The sequence below is a fragment of the Carya illinoinensis genome, chromosome 10, assembly GCF_018687715.1.
Source record: "Carya illinoinensis cultivar Pawnee chromosome 10, C.illinoinensisPawnee_v1, whole genome shotgun sequence".
Taxonomy (NCBI): domain Eukaryota; kingdom Viridiplantae; phylum Streptophyta; class Magnoliopsida; order Fagales; family Juglandaceae; genus Carya; species Carya illinoinensis.
The window spans coordinates 34,290,917-34,312,008 of record NC_056761.1 but is presented as its reverse complement, the minus strand read 5'-3'; the positions used below and the strand labels follow the sequence as shown (position 1 = coordinate 34,312,008).

The 21,092-nt window shown below is 36.9% G+C and overlaps 1 protein-coding gene across 4 annotated transcripts; it reads left to right on the top strand.

The window, feature by feature from the left end:
• The first annotated feature begins 1,906 nt into the window (after positions 1-1,906).
• LOC122279599 (serine/threonine-protein kinase AFC1) lies at positions 1,907-7,347 on the top strand. 4 transcript variants are annotated; one of them, XM_043090309.1, is made up of 12 exons: positions 1,907-2,353; positions 2,730-2,871; positions 3,438-3,464; positions 3,723-3,876; positions 3,960-4,008; positions 4,127-4,241; positions 4,474-4,565; positions 4,950-5,106; positions 5,191-5,255; positions 6,003-6,100; positions 6,186-6,291; positions 6,918-7,347. In XM_043090309.1, exons 1-12 carry the CDS (start codon positions 2,261-2,263, stop codon positions 7,074-7,076), a joined length of 1,257 nt encoding a protein of 418 aa, XP_042946243.1. In that variant the 5' UTR covers positions 1,907-2,260; the 3' UTR covers positions 7,077-7,347. The 4 variants fall into 4 exon arrangements, with proteins under 4 accessions (XP_042946243.1, XP_042946246.1, XP_042946244.1 ...); XM_043090310.1 differs by lacking the exon at positions 1,907-2,353 and having other exon boundaries at positions 2,761-2,871; positions 3,712-3,876; XM_043090312.1 differs by lacking the exons at positions 1,907-2,353; positions 3,960-4,008; positions 4,127-4,241 and having other exon boundaries at positions 2,755-2,871; positions 3,712-3,876.
• The last annotated feature ends 13,745 nt before the right edge of the window (positions 7,348-21,092 follow it).

The following is a 21,092-nucleotide window of genomic DNA, read 5'->3' as shown; positions in this document are numbered from 1 at the left end:
GAAAGTGACTGTACGTGTTAGCATGGGAAACCCACACTGCGTTAGTTTTGGTAGAAGAGGACGTGATCTTGCATTCACTTTCATGCGCGTGGCGACGTGGCATGTGGGTTATATATATGGATAATGGCTGAGTAATATTACGAATAACTATTTTTTTTACACTTTATTAATATGATTAATTATATTAATTTTTATTTAACACACAATTAATCATATCAATAGAATACGTAAAAGAATGTATAAAAATAACTGTATATAAAATTTTTGTAATAATAGAATATTTAAAATTTTTAATTTTTTATTATTTTTTAAGAATTTTTTAAACATCTTTAATTATTAATAAAAAATTATAAAAATTATAAAACTTCATTAATATTCAATTCATTAACTATTAAGTAAAAAGAAATTAAAAATAAAGAAAGTAGTAAATGAATAGTAGAAGATAGTAAGTCTATCATTATTATATATATATATATATATATGCTATCTTTTCTTTGAATTCTTGTTTTTGGGATTTTTTTTTCTTTTAAATTCACGTGAAGCTAATGATCTTATTGAAACTTATGGTAGAAGAAGTTAATTTGTAATAAAGAGAAGTTAGTACTAATTTTTCTTAAACACGTAAAACCACCTAGGACTGAATAAAAATTCAAAAACCCTACTCTGTTCTGGTTCTGGCAAAACATAATCGAAGTCATTTTTTTTTTTTTTTTAAGTCAAAGTCGGAGGTATTGCTTGACCAAGTCCAACTCCAATTTTATGCTCCAACTCCGACTCTAAATTCGATTTCAAATCCAACAATGATATTATACATACCATATAAAAATATGTAGTTATCTATATGTTTATCATATATATTTATATAATTAGAACTTATATAGTTAATTCAATAATATATACTAGAATGAGTTAGTTATTATAAAATAATATATTTATACTATAATATAAATAAACTAATAATAGTTTAGCATATGTAAACATCATAGTTTTATTCTCATACATACTAAAATATAGAAATAAGTTAAGACACTAGTAATGAAATAAGACTAGTATAATAAGTTAATAATACATAATATTAATTTACTAAAGTATAATAATATGTAATTAAACACTATAGTATAAGTCTTGTATAGAAATGAATTAGATACTAATATAGAAATAACTACTAAGTCTAGTATCATAAGTTAATAATACATAATACTAATTTACTAAAGTATAATAACATATAATTAGACACTAGAAATAAGTCTAGTGTAAAAATAAGTTATAAATAAGTTAGACACTAGTATAATATAATAATATGTAACAATATAGTATGATAACATGTAATTAAACACTATAGTATAAGTCTAGCATAAAATAAGTTAGATATTAGTATAGAAATAAATCAACCGTGAATGATTTAGTTTTAATTTTTAATTTTTGAAAAATTAAAAATTGAAAGCTTACTAAAATATCTTTTTTAAAAATGTGCTATATATGAAACTAAAAAAATTTCAAATCTGACTCTACTCCGATAAGTTGAAGTCAGAGTTCAAATTTGGAAGTTGGAATCGGATTTAGGAGAGTCCGACTCCAATTGGCATTAGATGATCATAAGTTTATTAGTGAAATAATAAATAATCTTCAATCATCTAATAACACATTATGAGATAATAAGAATTGAAATGATGAGTAGCATTATTGCTAAATAAATACTATAATTTTCAAGTGAAATAAAATGGCATCTTATTCGAAGATGAAAAGATGGCGAATGCCTTGACCTATGTGCTACCAAGGAAAACGTGTCAACTTGATTTGCTTACACATTTCACTAACCTTGGCCTAGAATGGTGGACGACGATTCTAAATATAATCATATACGAGAATAGGATGACGAAGCCATGGGAAATGCCGAAAATCATTATGGGCCTGAATGCGAGGCCGATTTTTATGAAAAAACACAAAACTTTGTGATCGGGGAAGCAGTCAGGCCTCAGGCCCTCAACTCTCAGGTGGCCCAGATCTCTCAAGTTCAACCATGGTTAGAAGCACAACATGAATCTGAGAGTTTGGTTCCTCCTTGCTTCTGGTTTAGCTTCCAGATCTGCTTCCTGATTAGGGTTTCTAGCTTTCGAATCTCTCCGTGTTAATTCTGGATCAGTTTGAATCGGATCTATGGCTTCTTGAAAGTTCTGGATCCTGTAGATTCATCGTGTCATCTCTCTTGCGAAGAGGGAAATTGGAGAAAAATAAAGAAAGAAAAAGGGAAACGCATAGAATGATGGAATTCCCTCTCAAAAACATGGACAAGCGCCCGAGGAAGAGACCTCGTTTAGCTTGGGATGTGCCCCCTCCTCTTCCTCCTCCCAAGGTATTAATCTTCTCTCTGTTTCCTATTTCATTATACGTGTTCTGTACGGTTTTAAGGGCTTCCGCTATCCTTGATTGTTGATTATTGTTTAATCCTGCCAGCGATTTCTCTATTTTCATATTAAATTAAATGATTTTTTTTTTTTTTAAATTCCAAAATTCGCATTGATGTGGTTCTGCAATGTTTAGCTTATGAGAAAAAACGTAATTTTCACTCTGTAATTACTGAATATTTTCTTCGCCTTTTTCATTCTTTTGAAGTGTCCGCTAGATCTAAGTATTGTCAATTGGTTTTAATTTTTACCTAATTTTCTTGACGTGGTCTGTTTTATATAATGGTTGATGCTAATTTTATATTTGGTGCTTTTCTAATGCAGGTGATTCCAGCATACAATTATGCACATTCTTCATCTGTATTCTACAACAGGGGAATGCCTCGCTATGGCTCCCCACCTTGGAGACCGGACGACAAAGATGGCCATTATGTTTTTGTGATCGGGGAAAATATAACTCCTCGCTGTAAGCATATTCCCGGATCCCAATCATTGTAAAATATAGCCCTTTAATGAAAAAATGATAACATATCGCAGTGTGATAATAATTGCTCTTTGGTTTTGGGTGAAGTTGTACGTCTTGGTTATGATTTATTTGTGCATATATGTAGGATCTTGATTGAATATCTTTCACAATTGTCCTCCCAAAATCTGGTGGGAGTGTTACAACTTTATAAGCAACCATATTTTGTGGTTGTGTATGAGTAAAATGTGCTTCAGATCATGCTTGAATTGCCACTTGTCTTGTGGACATCCTGCATATTAAAGCGGAAGTGTTAGTGTGGCTTCTGGGCTTCTGATTTGGATGTGGAAATGGAATAGTTTTGGTCTCAATTGTTATAGCGGGACTGAAGACCTAGTCCATTTTCGGTATACATGCGTGGAGAATCATTCATATATTGATTTTATGCATGCTTTTGTTTATGTTGCTATTTTATTATGGATTCTTCTGATCCATGAGTGATACTGCTATTTATTACTTGTTCACTAGCATCTAACCTTGTACTTTTTTTTTTCTTATTATACTTGCAGACAGGATTCTCGGCAAAATGGGGGAAGGTCAGTATTTCACTCAGTTTTTTATTTTTCCTTCCTTTATCTTTATATGTTTCACTTTCATTTTTCATTTATGAAATGATATCCTCTTTAAATGGTAGTATATATATGTTTACTATCTCTTGGGTACTTTTTTGGGGGTTGAAATAATGGAGTTGAATTTCTATCCACTCTGTTCAGGTTTTATATGGGATCTCATGTTTCTGTAATGCTTATAGATTTTATTTGCTGCTTGTGATCTTTTACCCAGAACTTTTGCAGGGACATTTGGGCAAGTCCTGGAATGTTTTGACAATGAAAATAAAGAAGTTGTGGCAATCAAGGTTGTTCGCTCCATACACAAATATCGTGAAGCTGCAATGATTGAAATCGATGTCCTTCAAAGGCTTGCCAGGCATGATGTTGGTGGCTCTCGGTAAGGATGTTATATACTCATTTTTTCTTTTTAATTGTTGAAGTTCAAAATTATTTTGGTATAAGATTTTTCATTCTTTGCAGTTGTGTGCAAATTCGGAATTGGTTTGACTATCGTAATCATATTTGTATTGTAAGTATTTATTGGTACTTCTGATTTGATTAATTTGGAGGGGCAATGAATGTTCCTTCATGCCTGAATATTCTGTGAGTTAAAGGAACTTGCGGATGAATTTAAATGGTTTGAACAGGTATTTGAGAAGCTTGGACCAAGCTTATACGATTTTCTTCGCAAAAACAGCTACCGTTCCTTTCCCATTGATCTTGTTCGGGAGGTTGGCAGACAACTTTTGGAGTCTGTAGCATGTGTGTGGACAATTCTTGCACCATTTTATATGAATATTTATTCTTGATGCTCAAATAATTTTTCATATGAAGCTGAGATTTGGGGATCTAGCTTCATTTCCAAATTAGATGATTTTCTTTTTCTATTTTCAAACTGAACAAATTTTTTCTTTTTTGGGATTGGCATGGTATTGATTATTGTTAATAATTATTTTCACCTGTTCCTGATTCTCTCTCGTGTTTATGTTTGCAGTTATGCATGATTTGCACCTTATTCACACTGATTTGAAGCCAGAAAATATTCTTCTCGTTTCATCTGAGTATGTCAAAGTGCCAGATTACAAGGTATTGTTTCCATATGCATGTTCTTGCTTTCCGTCCATATCCCTTTTTATTTGACTTTGGAGTGAGTAAATAGCAAATATGATTTGATAATACAATTATTCTACCCTATTTCATGTTTATCGCACAGACACTTACATTTCTTCCTTTTTCATTTTAATGCCTTTGTGTTGTGTCTACTTTCATGTTGGAGTGACCATATGTATTAGATTTAGGTGTTCAAATTAAACACAAAATTTGGTAAGAGATGAGAGGTACGATGCCTTCTCATATCATATATGAATTGATCATTAGGCATGGTTAAACTTCGAGCTTTGGAGCAGGATATTTGGTGAAGTTCAAAATTCTGATATATATTTTTTATAATATGCATTGGGTGCAAATAAGTTTCTAGCGCGATCGACAAAATATGGCTCCTATTTCAAGAATCTGCCTAAGTCGAGTGCCATTAAACTTATTGATTTTGGAAGTACAACATTTGAACATCAAGACCACAGCTATGTTGTATCAACTCGTCATTATCGTGCACCAGAGGTTATATTAGGTGAATACCATTCCCCATAAAAGTGCTTTTAAGAAGTATTTGTCTTTGATTCTCTTTGATAACATGCTGACTCGATATCTGCAGGTCTTGGTTGGAACTATCCTTGTGATTTATGGAGTGTGGGCTGCATACTTGTTGAACTTTGCTCTGTAAGTACTTTCTTCGTATATGGCCCCATTTCTGTCACAACTAATCGAACTAGATATGTCAAGTGCAACAATTACTTATCTGAAAAAGTATGTAGCAATCACCCTACACAGAATATCAGTTTTTGTGGAAATTGGCCTTTTAAGACGTATGGCGCCATTGAAATTGAAACTGTTATTCCCTTAGTAAACTTTTCATTGCTGAAGCTTTACTTGAGTGGAAGTTACATGTTGCCCCTAAACTACCAAACCTGGTAATTCGCAGCCTAAACTATCAAATTTTGGCAACTTACACCTTTGGGCAGGATTTGACAATTAAGCTTGTGCCGCATGTCCCATTTTTTATCAACCTTGATGGTCAGATATTAACTGATGGTGAAAATTGCCAAAATTGGGTAGTTCAGGTTGTTTGTTTCCAATTTTGGTAGTTTAAGTTGCAAATCGAAAAAAGCATGGTAATTTAGGGTGCAAAGTATAGTTTCTTCATGTAATGTGAATCTTGATCACCAAGAGGACAAATTATTGTCCAGATAATTATTTGCAAATAAATATGTATTTCATTCTTTGATAGGTCAGAATGTTCGCTTTAAAAGCATGATCTTGGAGCAATCCCTTTCACCAAAACTTGAAGTTAATTTAATAATATTTTATAATTGGTTTTGGGAAGATATGACTATATACTTACTGGCAGGGACATCAAGTTTTGATGCATGTTTACCTTGTATAACCCTCTATATTGTTTATGAACAGGGAGAAGCCCTTTTCCAAACCCACGAAAACTTGGAGCATCTTGCCATGATGGAGAGGGTCTTGGGGCCAATTCCACAGCATATGGTGCATAGAGCTGAGTAAGAATATATTGGTGTTTCTGCAATATTTGTATGTTTCTATATGTGGTTGAAGCTCTTAGGCTGTGTACCTGTACCTAATCAGCCACCTCGCTGAGAAATACTTCCGGAGTCATTCAAGGTTAGATTGGCCTGATGGTGCTACATCGAGGGAAAGCATGAGAGCAGTTTGCAAATTGCCTCGTCTACCGGTACTCACTCAAGATTTTCACCTTCAAATTGTATATAGAAATTTGCTTCCAGAATTCCCCAATTGATTTCTTTGTTCACCTGGATTTTCTTACAAAGTTTTTAGGAAACGCCTGGAGTACAGCAATGCCTAGTTGAAGTTTACATTATTGAGTGATTCTGGATATCCTTTGTTAGATAGTTTTGTGTACCTGCAGATACCTTTCTTAGCTACATGCCAGTCCTACGGGACTTTTTGTCTCTGAGAACACTCAGTTTTTCAGTTCGTCTAAGAATTTATGAAGTCCTGATTTCAACTAATCCCAACTCCCATGCAGAAATACATAGATGCAATTTGGACAAATAAGATTCAGGGTGTGTTAAGAACCATTCTGTGTCACTTGTCTTTGGCATTTTTAGTCTTTAAGTATCTGTTCTCAGGGATTTATAAATAAGAAATGATTAAAAGAAGATTCAATTTATTTGGTTCTGATAAGAACCCTTCGCAAGCTTCTCTTAATTACCTGGATAAATTATCCTGGCTTAGTTTGCTGCCGTGCTAACATGTATATTTGGACAAATTAGATTGGCACTCTTTCAAGCTGTTTCTTCCAACCTAGATTGATGAACTTGCTTTAAACTGTCACAGAACCTAATAATGCAGCATGTGGATCACTCTGCTGGCGATTTGATTGACCTCGTTCAAGGGCTACTACGTTATGACCCAGCAGAGCGTCTCAAGGCAAGGGAAGCACTAAGACATCCTTTTTTTATGAGAGATCCTAGAAGGTTCGGCTACACCTTGTAATTTGAAGTCCTCATCCATTTTAAAGTCGAGAATGAGCGATGGATGTGTTGACAAGCAATTGCTTTTGTCGTTTTGATTGAGCCATCATTGTATAATCATTACTGTATAGTCAAGTGTATTCTTTTTCCCTCACCGATGTTTTTACTGGTTTCATTATGGTATGGTTATCCCATAGGCACCGTATCCTACTGATTTCCTTTGTATGCGCATCACAAATTTCTCATTTACTTTGTGATGCTTAATGAGAAAAAGAGAGCTTGTTACTTTGCTATGGGGATTGTTATGTTGTGTTTAAGTGTACAATTCATTCAAGTCTTGGGCTTGACAAGTTTTGAATCTAAAAGCTTAACCCAAATCTAGTTTGTCTACATTTTACAACTATAATGGTCAAATACATGTAGAAGCTATATGGGAATTTTGTAATATTTAGAGAAAATGTGTTCATGTAAAATGACTAAGATAGAGTTATATTGTTTTTGGTTTGTCTTGAACAAAATGAAAAAAGAATAAACTAAAATAGAGTTATATTGTTTTTGGAATTCAATTCACCCTTGTATCCTGGTCCTTAGGCAAGTTTCTCCTTGAGTTTTAGAACCTCCACCAAGCATTTTCTCTAAGTGCAAAACTCCGTTATAATTTCAAAAAATGATATAGTCATGGACCTATTATACTCACTATAATTACCCTTATAAATTTAGATTGACAATGCTAAGATCAATGTCTAAAACCCATGTAGCCAACATACAAGGAGTCTCCTCTCTTTTCTCTCCTTTAGAGAATAGAGGTAGAAGTGTTTTTTTCAATCACCGAAGTAGTCTGGTAGAGAAGGGAGAGTTTTGAACGGGTTTTCAAGAGAATGTGCTGCTGTAGGGGTGAAGAATGGAGAGATTATAGGAGTTATGGGGAAAGCTAAAACTCGGTGAAGAAGAGGATGTTGCCATTGAATTGGAGGGGGAGGAAACCATAGAAATAGAACACAAAGGAGAAAGATGTTTGATAGGGAAGATATGGACTGATAGATTAATAAGCAAGCTCATTGTGGAGTCAACAATAGCTAAGATTTGGAGGATTAATAAGCAAGCTCATTGTGGAGTCAACAATAGCTAAGATTTGGAGGTTGAGTAAGCCAGATACTTTTCAAGATGTTGGTGAAAATATTTTTGTTATTACGTTTGCCACCCATGCAGATAAAAGTTGAGTAATGGAGGGGAGGCCAGGCAGATAAATGCAGTAAATGATCCTACGGAAGTAGAGTTACTGGCTATTTTACGTGGTTTATAAGTCTGCATCCCCTTAGGCATCATTGATCTAATTATTGAGAGTGATTAACTATTGATGGTGAATGAAATTTAGGTAACAGGTGATTCAAGGTCTTCATGGGGCAACTTAGTTCATGAGGTCAAGACTATGATGAAGTTGATTCTAAAATGTTCAATCCAACATAAAGGAAGAATGGCTAATGAAGCATCTCATACTTTTCGTGATTGTATCTCACAAGTTATTTGGTCTAAATCTTTGATGTATCTGGAATTGGTTATGAATAAACGAAATATCATTTTATCAAAAAAAAAAAAAAAACATTTAGCCAAATTCAGCTTAGTTGACTCGGAAAATTCAAATTTTGCTAAGGAGAAAAATGGTGTTTTGAAGGTGATGGTAAACAAAGAGAAGAGGTTGGGTGGAGCTTTAGAAAATTTTGATCACCACAAAGCTCAAGGAAGTAGAAAGGGTTCAAGGACTGAAGATGTTGTTAAGAGGAATGTAGTGACTCATTATTCATCATACCCTGAGAATTTTTTTCTCGAGAAACTGATTTTTTTTTTCTAGCCAGAAATAAGTCAGATGGCTTTGTAGAAATCATTATAAAGTAAAAATAGTAAGGAAAGTGAGGGGGATTATGTGTAGAATTTTGTTGAATCAAATATAAGCACTCCCATGCATTGCGTTCCCATGAGAGGGGAAACAAATAAAAAGTTTAAAGCTTAAGCGCATATCGTAATTTGAGAAGAATTCAAAACATTTGAAAATGCAAGTGAAAGAAAGAAAGGAAGAATAAAGATAATAAATGAGATAAAAGAAACACAGTGGAAGGCGTAAAATGTCCCTAGTGCAAGCTCACCAACCCCAACCCAAAGGAGGGGTCCCATCTTCAGAATGGAAGAGAGAGAAGGAAATAAGGGAACAAAAACTAAGGAAGGGGAAAATGTGTCAGGGTAAAAAGAAAGGAAGTGACAGGAAAAAGGAGGAAATGAGAAAGAAAGAGGATTAGTCATGTGAGAAAAGACATCAAAGTAACATAAAGTCAAGCTTTTCACCAACCACTAACAGAGGATAATAAAGGAAATCTAAGATCAAAGATGAAGGGATTTTTGGGCGACTTGAGGAAAAATCTTCTTCAATCTCCTAATGAAAGCTTCAGTTTTATTTTCTTCGAGAAGAATGGGTCATTGACCCATTTACATAGTAAGCTATGAGAGACCATGAAAGATTATAAAATACACCATTTATAGTGGATTTGCCCTCCAAACGACCCATGGACATAGGCCTTGTGTCTCATTCTCCATTTATATTTAGTGTATTTATTTTCTATTTATTGAAATGGATGTACCACTGCTTCGAACCACTGCCATGGGCTCTAGACAACATTGACCAAGCCTCAAATCATCATTGTGGACTGGGAATGACTCTTTCTCTTTTTCTGTCATGATGGTTATAAAACACCTCTTAACAATTGGCACCATTCGTGGGATGTGATTATTCTCTACATCGAAAGTGGGAGAATGATGGTTCCGACATACGAATCATCCCCAAACGAGTAGATAAAATTCCTCTTAGATAAGTATTCTCAACTTTCCAATTCTTATTGTTATTAATGCTGCTATTGAGAAATCAAGGGGCGATGACCCATGTCTAGCATGTACTATGCACAATACGTGGGCAGAGGTTGTGCATGTGAGCACCATCTCGAACATGCAATGCATCCACAATATCATGCACGATGCAACAGAGGTGCACACTACCGTGCATCCAGGAAGATGCCACCTGCCCACTATGGGACCAGCAAGGGTGCTAGTAGCCACCACCTCGACTGTCAACACTTTCTATCTCTACTGTGGTGGTTCCCACTCACAGGAGCTATGCACAATGTTGAACCCAAGATTTCAAGTTTTGTGTAATTATATATTTACACATGGATTTTGATGATAACAAATGAATTCAAAGAATAAAGAAGTCTCAAGCTCAAGTTGTCTACACAATGGAGTCAAGCACATCAAGGAAACAAGCATGAGCAAGAAGGGAACAAGTTCACATTAAAATTATAGAGTAATGTTGTAAATCTCTTCAAAATTCAAAATTAGGATTAATGCTCAAAATTAATATTTTATCATAAAGCATTAAAATACATTTTCCACATGTGCATGAATATTTTTGAAAATTAAATTTGAAAATTTTGAAAGATGATTGATTGTCATCTTTTGCATGTGCATGCCTTGATTAAATGGTTGAACTTTGAAAATATTAAAGATGATTGATTGTCATCTTTTGCATGTGCATGCCTTGATTAAAGGGTTGAACTTTGAAAATATTAAAGATGATTGATTATCATCTTTCACATGTGCATGTTTTATTTGAATTTTTTCAAAAGTGATTGATGCTTTTTTAGACTTATACAAAAAGTAAAAGATTAGGTTTGAATTTTTTGAAAATGAAAGTGTGCTCATTTTGTCATATGCCAAAAGTAAAAGATTAGGTTTGATTTTTTTGAAAAAGTGAATGATGTTGTCTTTGACAATTGAAAAAGAAGAACCTTTTATTTGAATTCTTTGAAAAAGTGAATGATGTTGTCTTTGACAATTGAAAAAGAATAACCTTTTATTTGAATTTTTTGAAAAAGTGAATGATGTTGTCTTTGACATGTGAATCTTTTTAAATTTGAATATGAAGTCTCATATGCCTATAAATAGATCATTTGAGAGCTTCACATTTACAACACCAAGAGCATACAACATTCATTCAAAGCTTTCATTCTCTCTTCTCTAAACATTGAGCCTTAATCCTTGTTCATTTTGAGAGATATAGTTTGCGCTGTATTGTTCTTATTTCACTCGTTGAGGAGTGTTTTCTGATAACCTACCCACTATCAGCTTTTGTATCAGAAAAAGGGTGTGTATAACCCTTGTGTGTGTAGAAAGTATTCTACACGGGGAATAGTTGAATCACCACGTGTAAGGTGATTGCAAGTGTAAAGGGTGTTCTACACGAATCCTTTGTAGCGGTGTTGTTCAAAGGTGTAATAGGTTTCTATCTCCACCTGAAGGAGGTTGAATAGTGAATTTGGGAATCCTCAAGGGGTAGCTTGAGGCGAGGACGTAGGCAGTGGGGCCGAACCTCGTTAACATACTGAGTTTGCTTCTCTCTTACCCTTACTCTTTATATTTATTGTTATTTCATATTTTGTTTATATTTTATATTATATATTTGATTTATAATTGTTATTTTTTTTTAATACAACTCAATTCACCCCCCCTCTTGTGTTAGTCATCTGGGCAACACACAACATGCATGGTGCATGCAGTGGGTGTATGTTGCCGTGCACCCAGGGGGCCATTGCCCATCCACTGTGGGTAAAGCGAAGGCATCGACGGCCACCACATGGGCCATTGGCTACTTTTGCCACCGCTGAAGTGATCCCTAAGCATGAAAGCAACACAACGACCACACACATGTAACGTGCACAATGTCGGAGCCTCCTCGCCCACTCATTGTGGGACCATCCCCGACCGCTACGACCATGCAAGGCAATGTCTCGGTTGTAGAGGCCATGGATGTAACATGCATCCATAAGGCTCATGGCGGCCAGCTGTGGCTCATCCCAACGTCCACCATCTCGACCGCCGATGGCTTATGTCACCGCAGAAGTGGTCCCCAACCACTGAGGCGACACTCACAGCACGACTATGTGCATTGGGCATGCACACAGTCGAATCCCACCTCGCCCACTCACTCTGGGCTGGCAAGGCCACCACTAGCCGACCCCGCGGTTGCTAGCGACTTTTTTGTCGTTGAGGTGTCCCTCGGCCATGACGTCTTGCCATAGTGGTGAGTTCCATATCTCACCATGCACATGGGTGGGCAAGAGCTGCTCAAACACCCTCTATGGCCTAAGCACTACTCAACCTAAGCTTGCTCAGACATAGCTCCTTAGGCTTGACGTCTTGCCACAAGGGCAAGCTCCATACTTGCCATGCACATGACCAGAAGAAACTTACTCAACTGCCCTCCACGGCCTGAGCACTGCTTGGTCCGAGCTTTCTAGAGTTGCTCAACCAATTTGTCCACTACCTGGAGTTATTCGGCCACACAAACCCTCAACTATATGGAGTTTACTGGCAGCAATGTTGCACGAACACAGACAACAGTCTCATCACACTCATCGGCCGCAATTAATTCCTCAGCCTCGGCATACTCGGCCACAAATGAGTTCCTTAGCCAATGGGGATGACTTAGAAAATTTGCTTGTCATGGTCAACTTGCTTGCTATAGCAAGTTACTTGCCCACAAAAGGTGCTCACCCATAGTGTGCTACCCACCACAATGCCACCATACATGGCTCCTCAACATCTCACCACACTCAAGTGAGGTGGCTCATGTTTTCAGATCTCAAAATTATCATTTGGATTATTTACACTGACCCATTTGACTTTTTGTTGAAACTCCCAAGCACAATCAAGCTCTGTCTCCCACCCCACTAGATCAGTTAAGCTTCATCTCTAGTCTTAGTAGTGCGATCGAGCTCTATCTCCAGTCGTAACAGTGTGGTTGAGCTCTGTCTCTCGTCGTAGTAGCACGATGGAGCTCTATCTCCCATAATAACAGCACGATGGAGCTCTATCTCCCCTAATAACAGCACGATGAGCTCTGTTTCCCGCCCCAACAACGTGATCAAGCTCTATCTTCTGTTGCAATAGCATGGTAGAGCTCTGTCTCCCGTCACAGTAGCACAGTCGGGCTTCAATCTCTCGTCGCAGTAGCACAGTCGGGGTCAGACTCCCTTTGTAGTAATGCTGTCAAGCTCTGTCTCCCACCCCAATAGTGCAGTCGATCTTCGTCTCCCGCCCCACCAAGTCTGACAAGCACAGGCTCTCATCATAACAGCGTGGTGAAGCTACATCTCTTATCGTAGTAGTGTAGTTGAGCTCTGTCTCCCGCCCCAGCAGCACAATCAAGCTCCATCTCCCGACCCACCAGGTCAGACGAGCTTAGTCTCATGTCGCAGTAGGGTGGTGGAGCTCTTTCCCTTCGCAGCAGTACGGTCAAACTCTGTCTCTTGTCTTAGCAGCACAATCGAGCTTCGTCTCCTACCCCAAAAATGCAGTTGAGCTTTATCTCTTATGGCAACAACGTGATCGAGCCCCATCTCCCACCCCAACAGCGTAGTCGAGCTCTGCCTCCCATCGTAACAATTCAATCAAACTCTATCTCATGTCGCAGAGTGTGGTGGAGCTTTGTCTCCCATCACAGCAACATTGCCAAGCTCCTCCTCTCGCCCCAGTAGAGCATTCAAGCTTCGTCTCTCACCCCAGCGTTGGAGTCGAGCTCTATATCCTGTCGTAGCAGTGTAGTCAAGCCCAGTCTCCCATCACACTAGGCGATCAATGGGGGAACACCTCTCCCGACTGTCCCAGTCTCCCCATTGCCTTAACACAGTCTAGTCTATCTCTCGCCAAATTTGATGCTCTACCTTGCACCGCGCGATCAATGGGGGAACACCTCTCCCAAGAGTCTCATTCCCCTCTCGCCTCAACATAGTCGAGTCCATCTGCAGCCAAAGTTGATGCTTCGTGCTCACACCTGATGATCAACAGGAGGGAACACCTTTCCTAAGTGTGCTAGTCCCTTCTCGCCTTAAGGTGTTGGAGTCCATCTCCTGCCAAAGTCGATAAGTTGTGTCCACAACTGGAAATCAATAATGGGAAAACCTCTCCAAAGTGTCACACTCCCCCACTGCCATAAGTCGATAAGTCGTGCCCACATCTCGCAATTAGCTAAGGGAACACCTCTCTCAAGTGTCCCACTCCCTCCCTACTATAAGTCGATAAGCAATACCCGCAACCAGTGATCAAAGGAGGGAACACCTTTTCCAAGTTTCCTGATCCCTCCTTGCCAACCAGCACAATCGAGTCAGCCTCTTGCCTGATTCAAAGTCGAGCTCCGCGCTTGTCTCTAGATAGCAACATTGGCACAACATCTTTTCCAATAAACACTGAGTGTTTACACTTAAGCCATAACCACTACCAGTAGATTACCTCCGGGAATGAGCCTTTAGGCTCCACAACCACCTCACGCATGTTTCCTTCGGGAACATGTCAATGGGCTGGACAACTGCCTAAGTTGGACCTAGGGGGTTGACAGGCTCCCTAACCACTCAAGCGTGGGTTATTACAAACAAACTCTATCATCAACGCCAAAATGGTAACATTAAACAACAACGCACGACAAGGGGCAAAAATCCACTGAACACTCAAGAATGCACAGTCTTTACTTTCTAACAAACGTTCACACCTAAGCTAAGCTCCGCACTCGTATCCAGCGTAGTTGAGTCATCTCTCGCCTAGGTCTACAAGCCAAGCTCCCCACACCCAATGTCGTCGAGTCATCTCATGCCTAGCTTTACAATCCAAGCTCCGTGCTTGTACCCAGTGTGGTCAACTCATCTCCTTCCTAGCTCTACCAGATGAGCTTTGCACTTCTCCCTCCTAACTCTATAAGTCGAGTCCCGCTTTCGAGGATCATCATCATTTCGTCAAGTGGAAGGCCAAGGACCAATTTTAGAAGTTTATTTTTTCTACATGAAGTTTGATTTGAAGATTGTCAACGCCATTTTGTTGAGCAAAACGACTTTAAGAATCGCACGGTAATTGGAAGGGATAAAATGTCCCTAGCCCAAGCTTACCAAGCCCAATCCAAATAAGGGGTCTCATCTTCAGAAAAGAAAAGGGAGAGAGAAGGAAATAAGGGGACAAAAGTTGAGGAAATGAAAATGTGTTAGGGAAAAAAAAGGAAGTGGTGGGAAAAAGGGGGGAAAGAGAGGAAAAGGGGGTCAGGCACATGAGAAAGGACAATGAAGTGACATAAAGTTGAGCTCTTTACCAACCACTAACAAAGTCTAATAAAAGTTATCTGAGATAAAAGATGCAAGGACTTCTGGGTGACTTGAGGAAAAATATTCTTCAACCTTCAAATGAAAGCTTCGGTTTTATTTTCTCCAAGCAACAGGGGTCATCGACCCAGTTGTATAGTGAGTTACGAAAGACCATAAAAGACTTTAAAATACACTATTTATTGTAGATTTTTCATGCAAACGATCCTTGGATGTAGGCACTGTGTTGAACCATATAAATCTATGTGTCTCATTCTCCATTTATATTTGTTATATTTATTTTTTATTTACTGAAATAAATGTACGTACAAATACTGTACAACTACTCTAGACCACTGTTTGGGCTCCAGACGACACCGACCAAGACCCGAATCATCACTATGGGTCATGAATGATTCTTTCTCCCTCTCCAGCCAGGTGGTTACAAAATACCACTTAACACACTTAGAGAGATAAAACTTACAATAGGCAAGAAGAAGTACAACACTACTACTGTGGTTGGGGTCGAGCATGTCCAGGTGTTTCTATTTACCTTTTATTTGTCATTGAGTAATGAGGTCCAAGTCCTATATGTATAAGTCTTGTACAAGTCATTTTGTAAAAGTATGGCTCCCGTTAAGGAAAAAAAATGAATTTTTCATACTTTTTCTTGGGGGGATGCTTTTTTTCTTTTTGTTTTTTAATTTTATAAAGGACCTGCGCTAGGTTTGTACACTTATAGCTTGCATATATTATTTCTCTTTCTAATTTCATTTATTTTATGTCTATGCCACAGCCATGTAACAAGGTGTACAAGGACGTGCTAAAATACTAGGCTATCGTAGCAGTTCTCTTAAAACTTTAAAATTAGAATAATAACTTAAAAACATTAAAAACATTATCCTTATATTCCTAAGATGACTAATCCAAAAGGGGATGAATTTGGTTGTTTTAAAAAAAAGTAACAATTGTAAATCAACTACACAACGTAAAATGTGAACAAAATACTAAGCAGCAATAAATAAAAAAAATAATGGTAAGAGAGATGCAAACTCAGTATTTTAACGAAATTTAGCTCCACTGTCTACTTTTTTACCTCAAGCCATCTAACGCTCATCTTTGTGATGTAATTTTAGAAAATGAGACCGGAATTACTAACCATTTAAATACCTTTTCCCTTTCCTTCCCAAGATATGAAAGTGTCTAAGTTTAAAATTTAAAATCTACTCTATAAATCTAAGAGAGAGTTTTGCAGCAAAAATCATTAAATTAAAAATAAAAATCCTTTTACAGAAATACTCTTTCATATATTACATAAAACTTGTCTACGTTTCTATCACTCTTCCCTTGGGCCATGTCTATCCTAACACTTCTTCCTCATTTTGTCCTTGGGAGGGGAATGGACATACATAAAAACAAATTGAGTTGAATACTCAGTAAATATTATTTCATATTGTAAAAATATACTAGCATAGATTTTCATTCATACATTTAACATTCATTTACACATTTTACAAAAAGCATTCATTTCATTTCAAACATTACAAGGTGTTTTTCTTTAAAAAGGTTTTCCTTTCTTATAAAACATTCCTCACACCTTGTATATTCATTCATAAAAAAACTAAACATATATTCAAGCAACTTTTTTTTTCCATTTTTCCTCTAGCATGTACACATTGTTCAGCCCCATGTGTTGGGTTTAGCGGTCTTTTGGACCCGGATTCCGCCCGTGACTACAGGTTGGGAATATCTTCCAGTCATGGGGCAGCATTTGATGCACTACTAGTACTACTTACCCGGCATTGCAATATATCTAGTCCATTTTACCATCATTCATATATTTAGTCATCGTCGTTACATATTTTCATATATTAAAACATTCATTTCCTTTCCTTTTCTTTCATTCATTCTTTCCAGTTCTTTCATTTTTTTCATTTCATTCATCAATCCATTTCATTCATAAACATCATTTAAGAGCATAAGTTTAAACATCATTAATAAACATCATTTCATAGCATCCATTAAACATCATTTCATGGTATCATTTAAAATTCCTTTCATAGCCTCGTTTAAAAACCCTTTCATCGCATTATTTAAATATCATTTCAAAGCATCAAGCATAAACCTTAATATTTCATTTCATAGAAAATAAAGACAATAGATACTATATATAATATACATTTACATTCATATAACTATTACTTTGGATGCATAAATAGGGGCTACCAAAGAATGTCTTTACATACTTTTACCTTTAAATAGTCATATATAGCATACTTTCATAAAATATCATTTCATTTCATTTCATAAACCATCATAAAGAGAAACATTTATTTTCATTTTCATATCATTTAGAAAACTCTAAAAGAGTATAAACATAATACTTATCAGAACTCTATGCTATTCTCATTTCAAGTAGTCCATTCATGTGCGTGTCAGATGGCAACCTACATGCATACATAACTTACATCATTCTCTCTTCAAGCACAACTAAAACTTAGAACTTACATAAACTACCCTCTATTTGGACTTCCTTAAGTTAGACATACTCTTCTATCCATGTCCATCTTCTATGCTTTCCTTTATTACTTTTCCTAAATTCTCAAACCCATAGCTTGGGACCCACTTGAGGTTGTCTTTCCAACACATAGCATTATACTTCATGTTCTCGTCCTTTAAGTGAACCTCCATACTTCACTTTAAAGGTTAAGACACACTGTCACCTTTATCACACTCTGTTTATCGAACCATCTATTTCGATGCATAACTCAAACCAGCCAAGTTATACAACCCAATCCTAATCAATAGATACATTCCTTCCTTCTTTCATATATAACCTAACCAACATTTTATCGTAATCTTAACCATGCATAATACACAACTTTAGGCTAACCTTGAGGCTTAAACATTGTATATTCATGCTTAAGATAGATTATCCATTACATATGGTAAATCTGTCCAGCATATTCGTCCAACCAGTTTACACATGTACCTGACCATTTTTGTCATCTAAAATCAACATATAATCCACTAAAACGTCTGCTTGTGCATACAAGCTTCATACATATCTACACTAACATCCAACTCAAACCCAACCGACATATCACTTCATGCAACCCATCCAAACTGCATGTCCTATCCTGACACTTCACATGACATACCACCACATTAACTACACAACATCCCTACACCTCACATAGTTCACGTCCACTTCCAAATTTCTTGGTGATCCCATCACATCACATGGCATCCAATCACTTCACAAACTACATAGTGGTCCATATTAAGCCCATCACTTCATACAACACATAACCACAACACCACTTCACATTAATCCCGTTACTTCACAGCACACTACCATACCACTAATTACATCACACAGCACAACACCCCATCACTTCACACTTCTTATAGCCACAACACTACACAATCACAACTATGCATTTAATCTAATTCTTCACAACATACCACCATATTACAACTACATCATGCACTGCATAATAGCCCATCACTTCAACTACATAGCCACATCACAACTACTCTGTTCACATTTCACAGCTCACAATGCACATATTCACAATTACCAACACCGCGCACCATTCGCAACACCAATTACACTTCACAAACATAATCAGTTATCGAGGGAAAGAGATAGAAATTATACCATGCTGAGGGGCTGAAATCATTGCGTCACTTGCCATCTGGCATGGTCTCACGAAGCCAAAAACTGTTGGTTTGGGTTGTGTGGAGCCAGGGTCTAGTGTTCTATTTTCGGTATAGGGGCAATGATGAGGCTATGGTGGAGGCGGGCCATGGACAGTGGCGCTGGGTTGAGGGGCAGAGGACAATGGTGGTCCTTGGTGGCTGGTCGAGATTCCCACACTTTCAGGTGGTGGCTTATGGGTGGGAAAGCAGAGGGGCTAGGGAGGTGTTGGTGCTGGGCTACGAGATTGACCCTGGGTGGTCGTGGCATGGTGGCAGAAGGGGCTAATGATGGTGGCGTCAAGGCCATGAGATAGAGGGAGGAAGGCCTCAAGCTGAGCTAAGGTACAGTGGTGGCATGGAGGGTACGACGAGGCTAGGGTTCACTTCCCAATGCGGTTGTACGATGGCAGCTTGAGAGGAGACGCGGCGACACACGACATCGGTATGGAGGATCAAGTGAGATCCGTGAGGGAGTGAGGGATAGATCGGTGGTGAGAGAGTGAGGGGTTGAGGAAGAGGAGGGTGTGGTCAGCAAGGCTCAACGGCGAGCGGTGGTGGAGCTGCTCACGGTGGCACAATTGGTGGTGGTGCCGTAAGGAGAGAAATTGAGGGAGAAGGGAGAGGGAGGGCTACGGGGTGAGCTTCGGTGAGAGAGAGATGGTCGGAGGTGGAGGGTCCGGTGTGAAGTGATGGTGGAGGTGGTGCCATCAACGTACGGCACCATCATTCTTTTTTTAAGTTTTCAAACCAAATATTCTACTTTTTACATATGTCAAAAAGAGTATCACTTTATTGATCTCCTTTTATATGAGAATATGTGTATTACCAATTATATATTCAAAATTTTAGTAAAACATTATTACTAAAATCATTCAAGTTTAATCAAATTAATAAAAAATTAAAAAATATTCCACAAATACATCATAATGCACAAGTTAAGATAAAAATTAAGAGAACAAAAAATAATTTTCTTTATTGAATGTTGAGATTAAGTGTTATAACGTTATATAATATAGATCGGGAATAGTCATATTCGCCATTAAAGATTTGTTTTCTTCACTCTAATTGTAAACTTAATGGTGACCTAGATGTAACTAACAAAATCCTCCAAAATAAGCTAGTAGGAGACCTGAAAAGAAAAGTGTAAAAAAAAAAAAAATGGAGAAATAACATTGTAAATTTATTGGATACTCCTTTTTTTTTTTTTTTTTTTTTTTTTAATTTCCTTGAAATTGTATCTACTTCCATAGGCACCAAAGAAAAAGAATAAAAAAAAGTTGTAAAAAGAGACCTTCTTGGCTACTAAAATCTGAAAAGAGTTTAACGAATTTGAAATTTTATTAATGACGAATAAAATAAAATGGAGGGGGCCATGACCCCCCAACCACGCATGTGATTCCACCCTTGATAGTTGATGCTAACCTGGCCAGCGGTACGTACATTGTTGACGTTGTGAGAAAGTGTTAAGAGCCAGATAATGACGAAGAGGACAAGAATGAATGTTTAGAGACTGGTTAACGGTAGGGACATAATTTTGTACTAAAAATAAAAAAATGGTACAAAGATTAGGCCTACAGTGCCATTTTAAACGTAAAGAGATTACACAAATAAATTTATAAATTGACATAATTTCATATGATGTGTTATATCTATTTTATATTTTACAATCTGACGTATTGCATCAAGTTACATCAGTTTATAAATTTACATTTATATAATTTATTTATAATTAAAATATTTCTCAAACCAAAAATCCAAACACGATGGTAGAAGCATTCGCAGAAGTACATCTTCTTTGCCTCTCCTTAAAATTACTTTTACATGATATCACGGCTCAAACAAGAGACCCCACAAGTCACCAGTTTGCAGGATTGATAAGTGGCCCGCCGACGTACAAAACGATCGGAAAATTATACATTTATAATTAGTCTATATATAACTTATTTTATTAATATACTTAAAATGAATGGTATTTATGTAAAATTAAAATTATTTTTAAATAAAGTGTCATAATTACGTTGATTGATTTAAAATGAGTTATATTTATATCATTATCCTTTGTCCATTAGGAGGCCGAAGTATAGGTAGAGAAAAAACACCAAACTTCTTTCTTATTTTTTTCTACTTAGTATTTATATGTTAAATTGTTAATTCATATAATATAATATAAA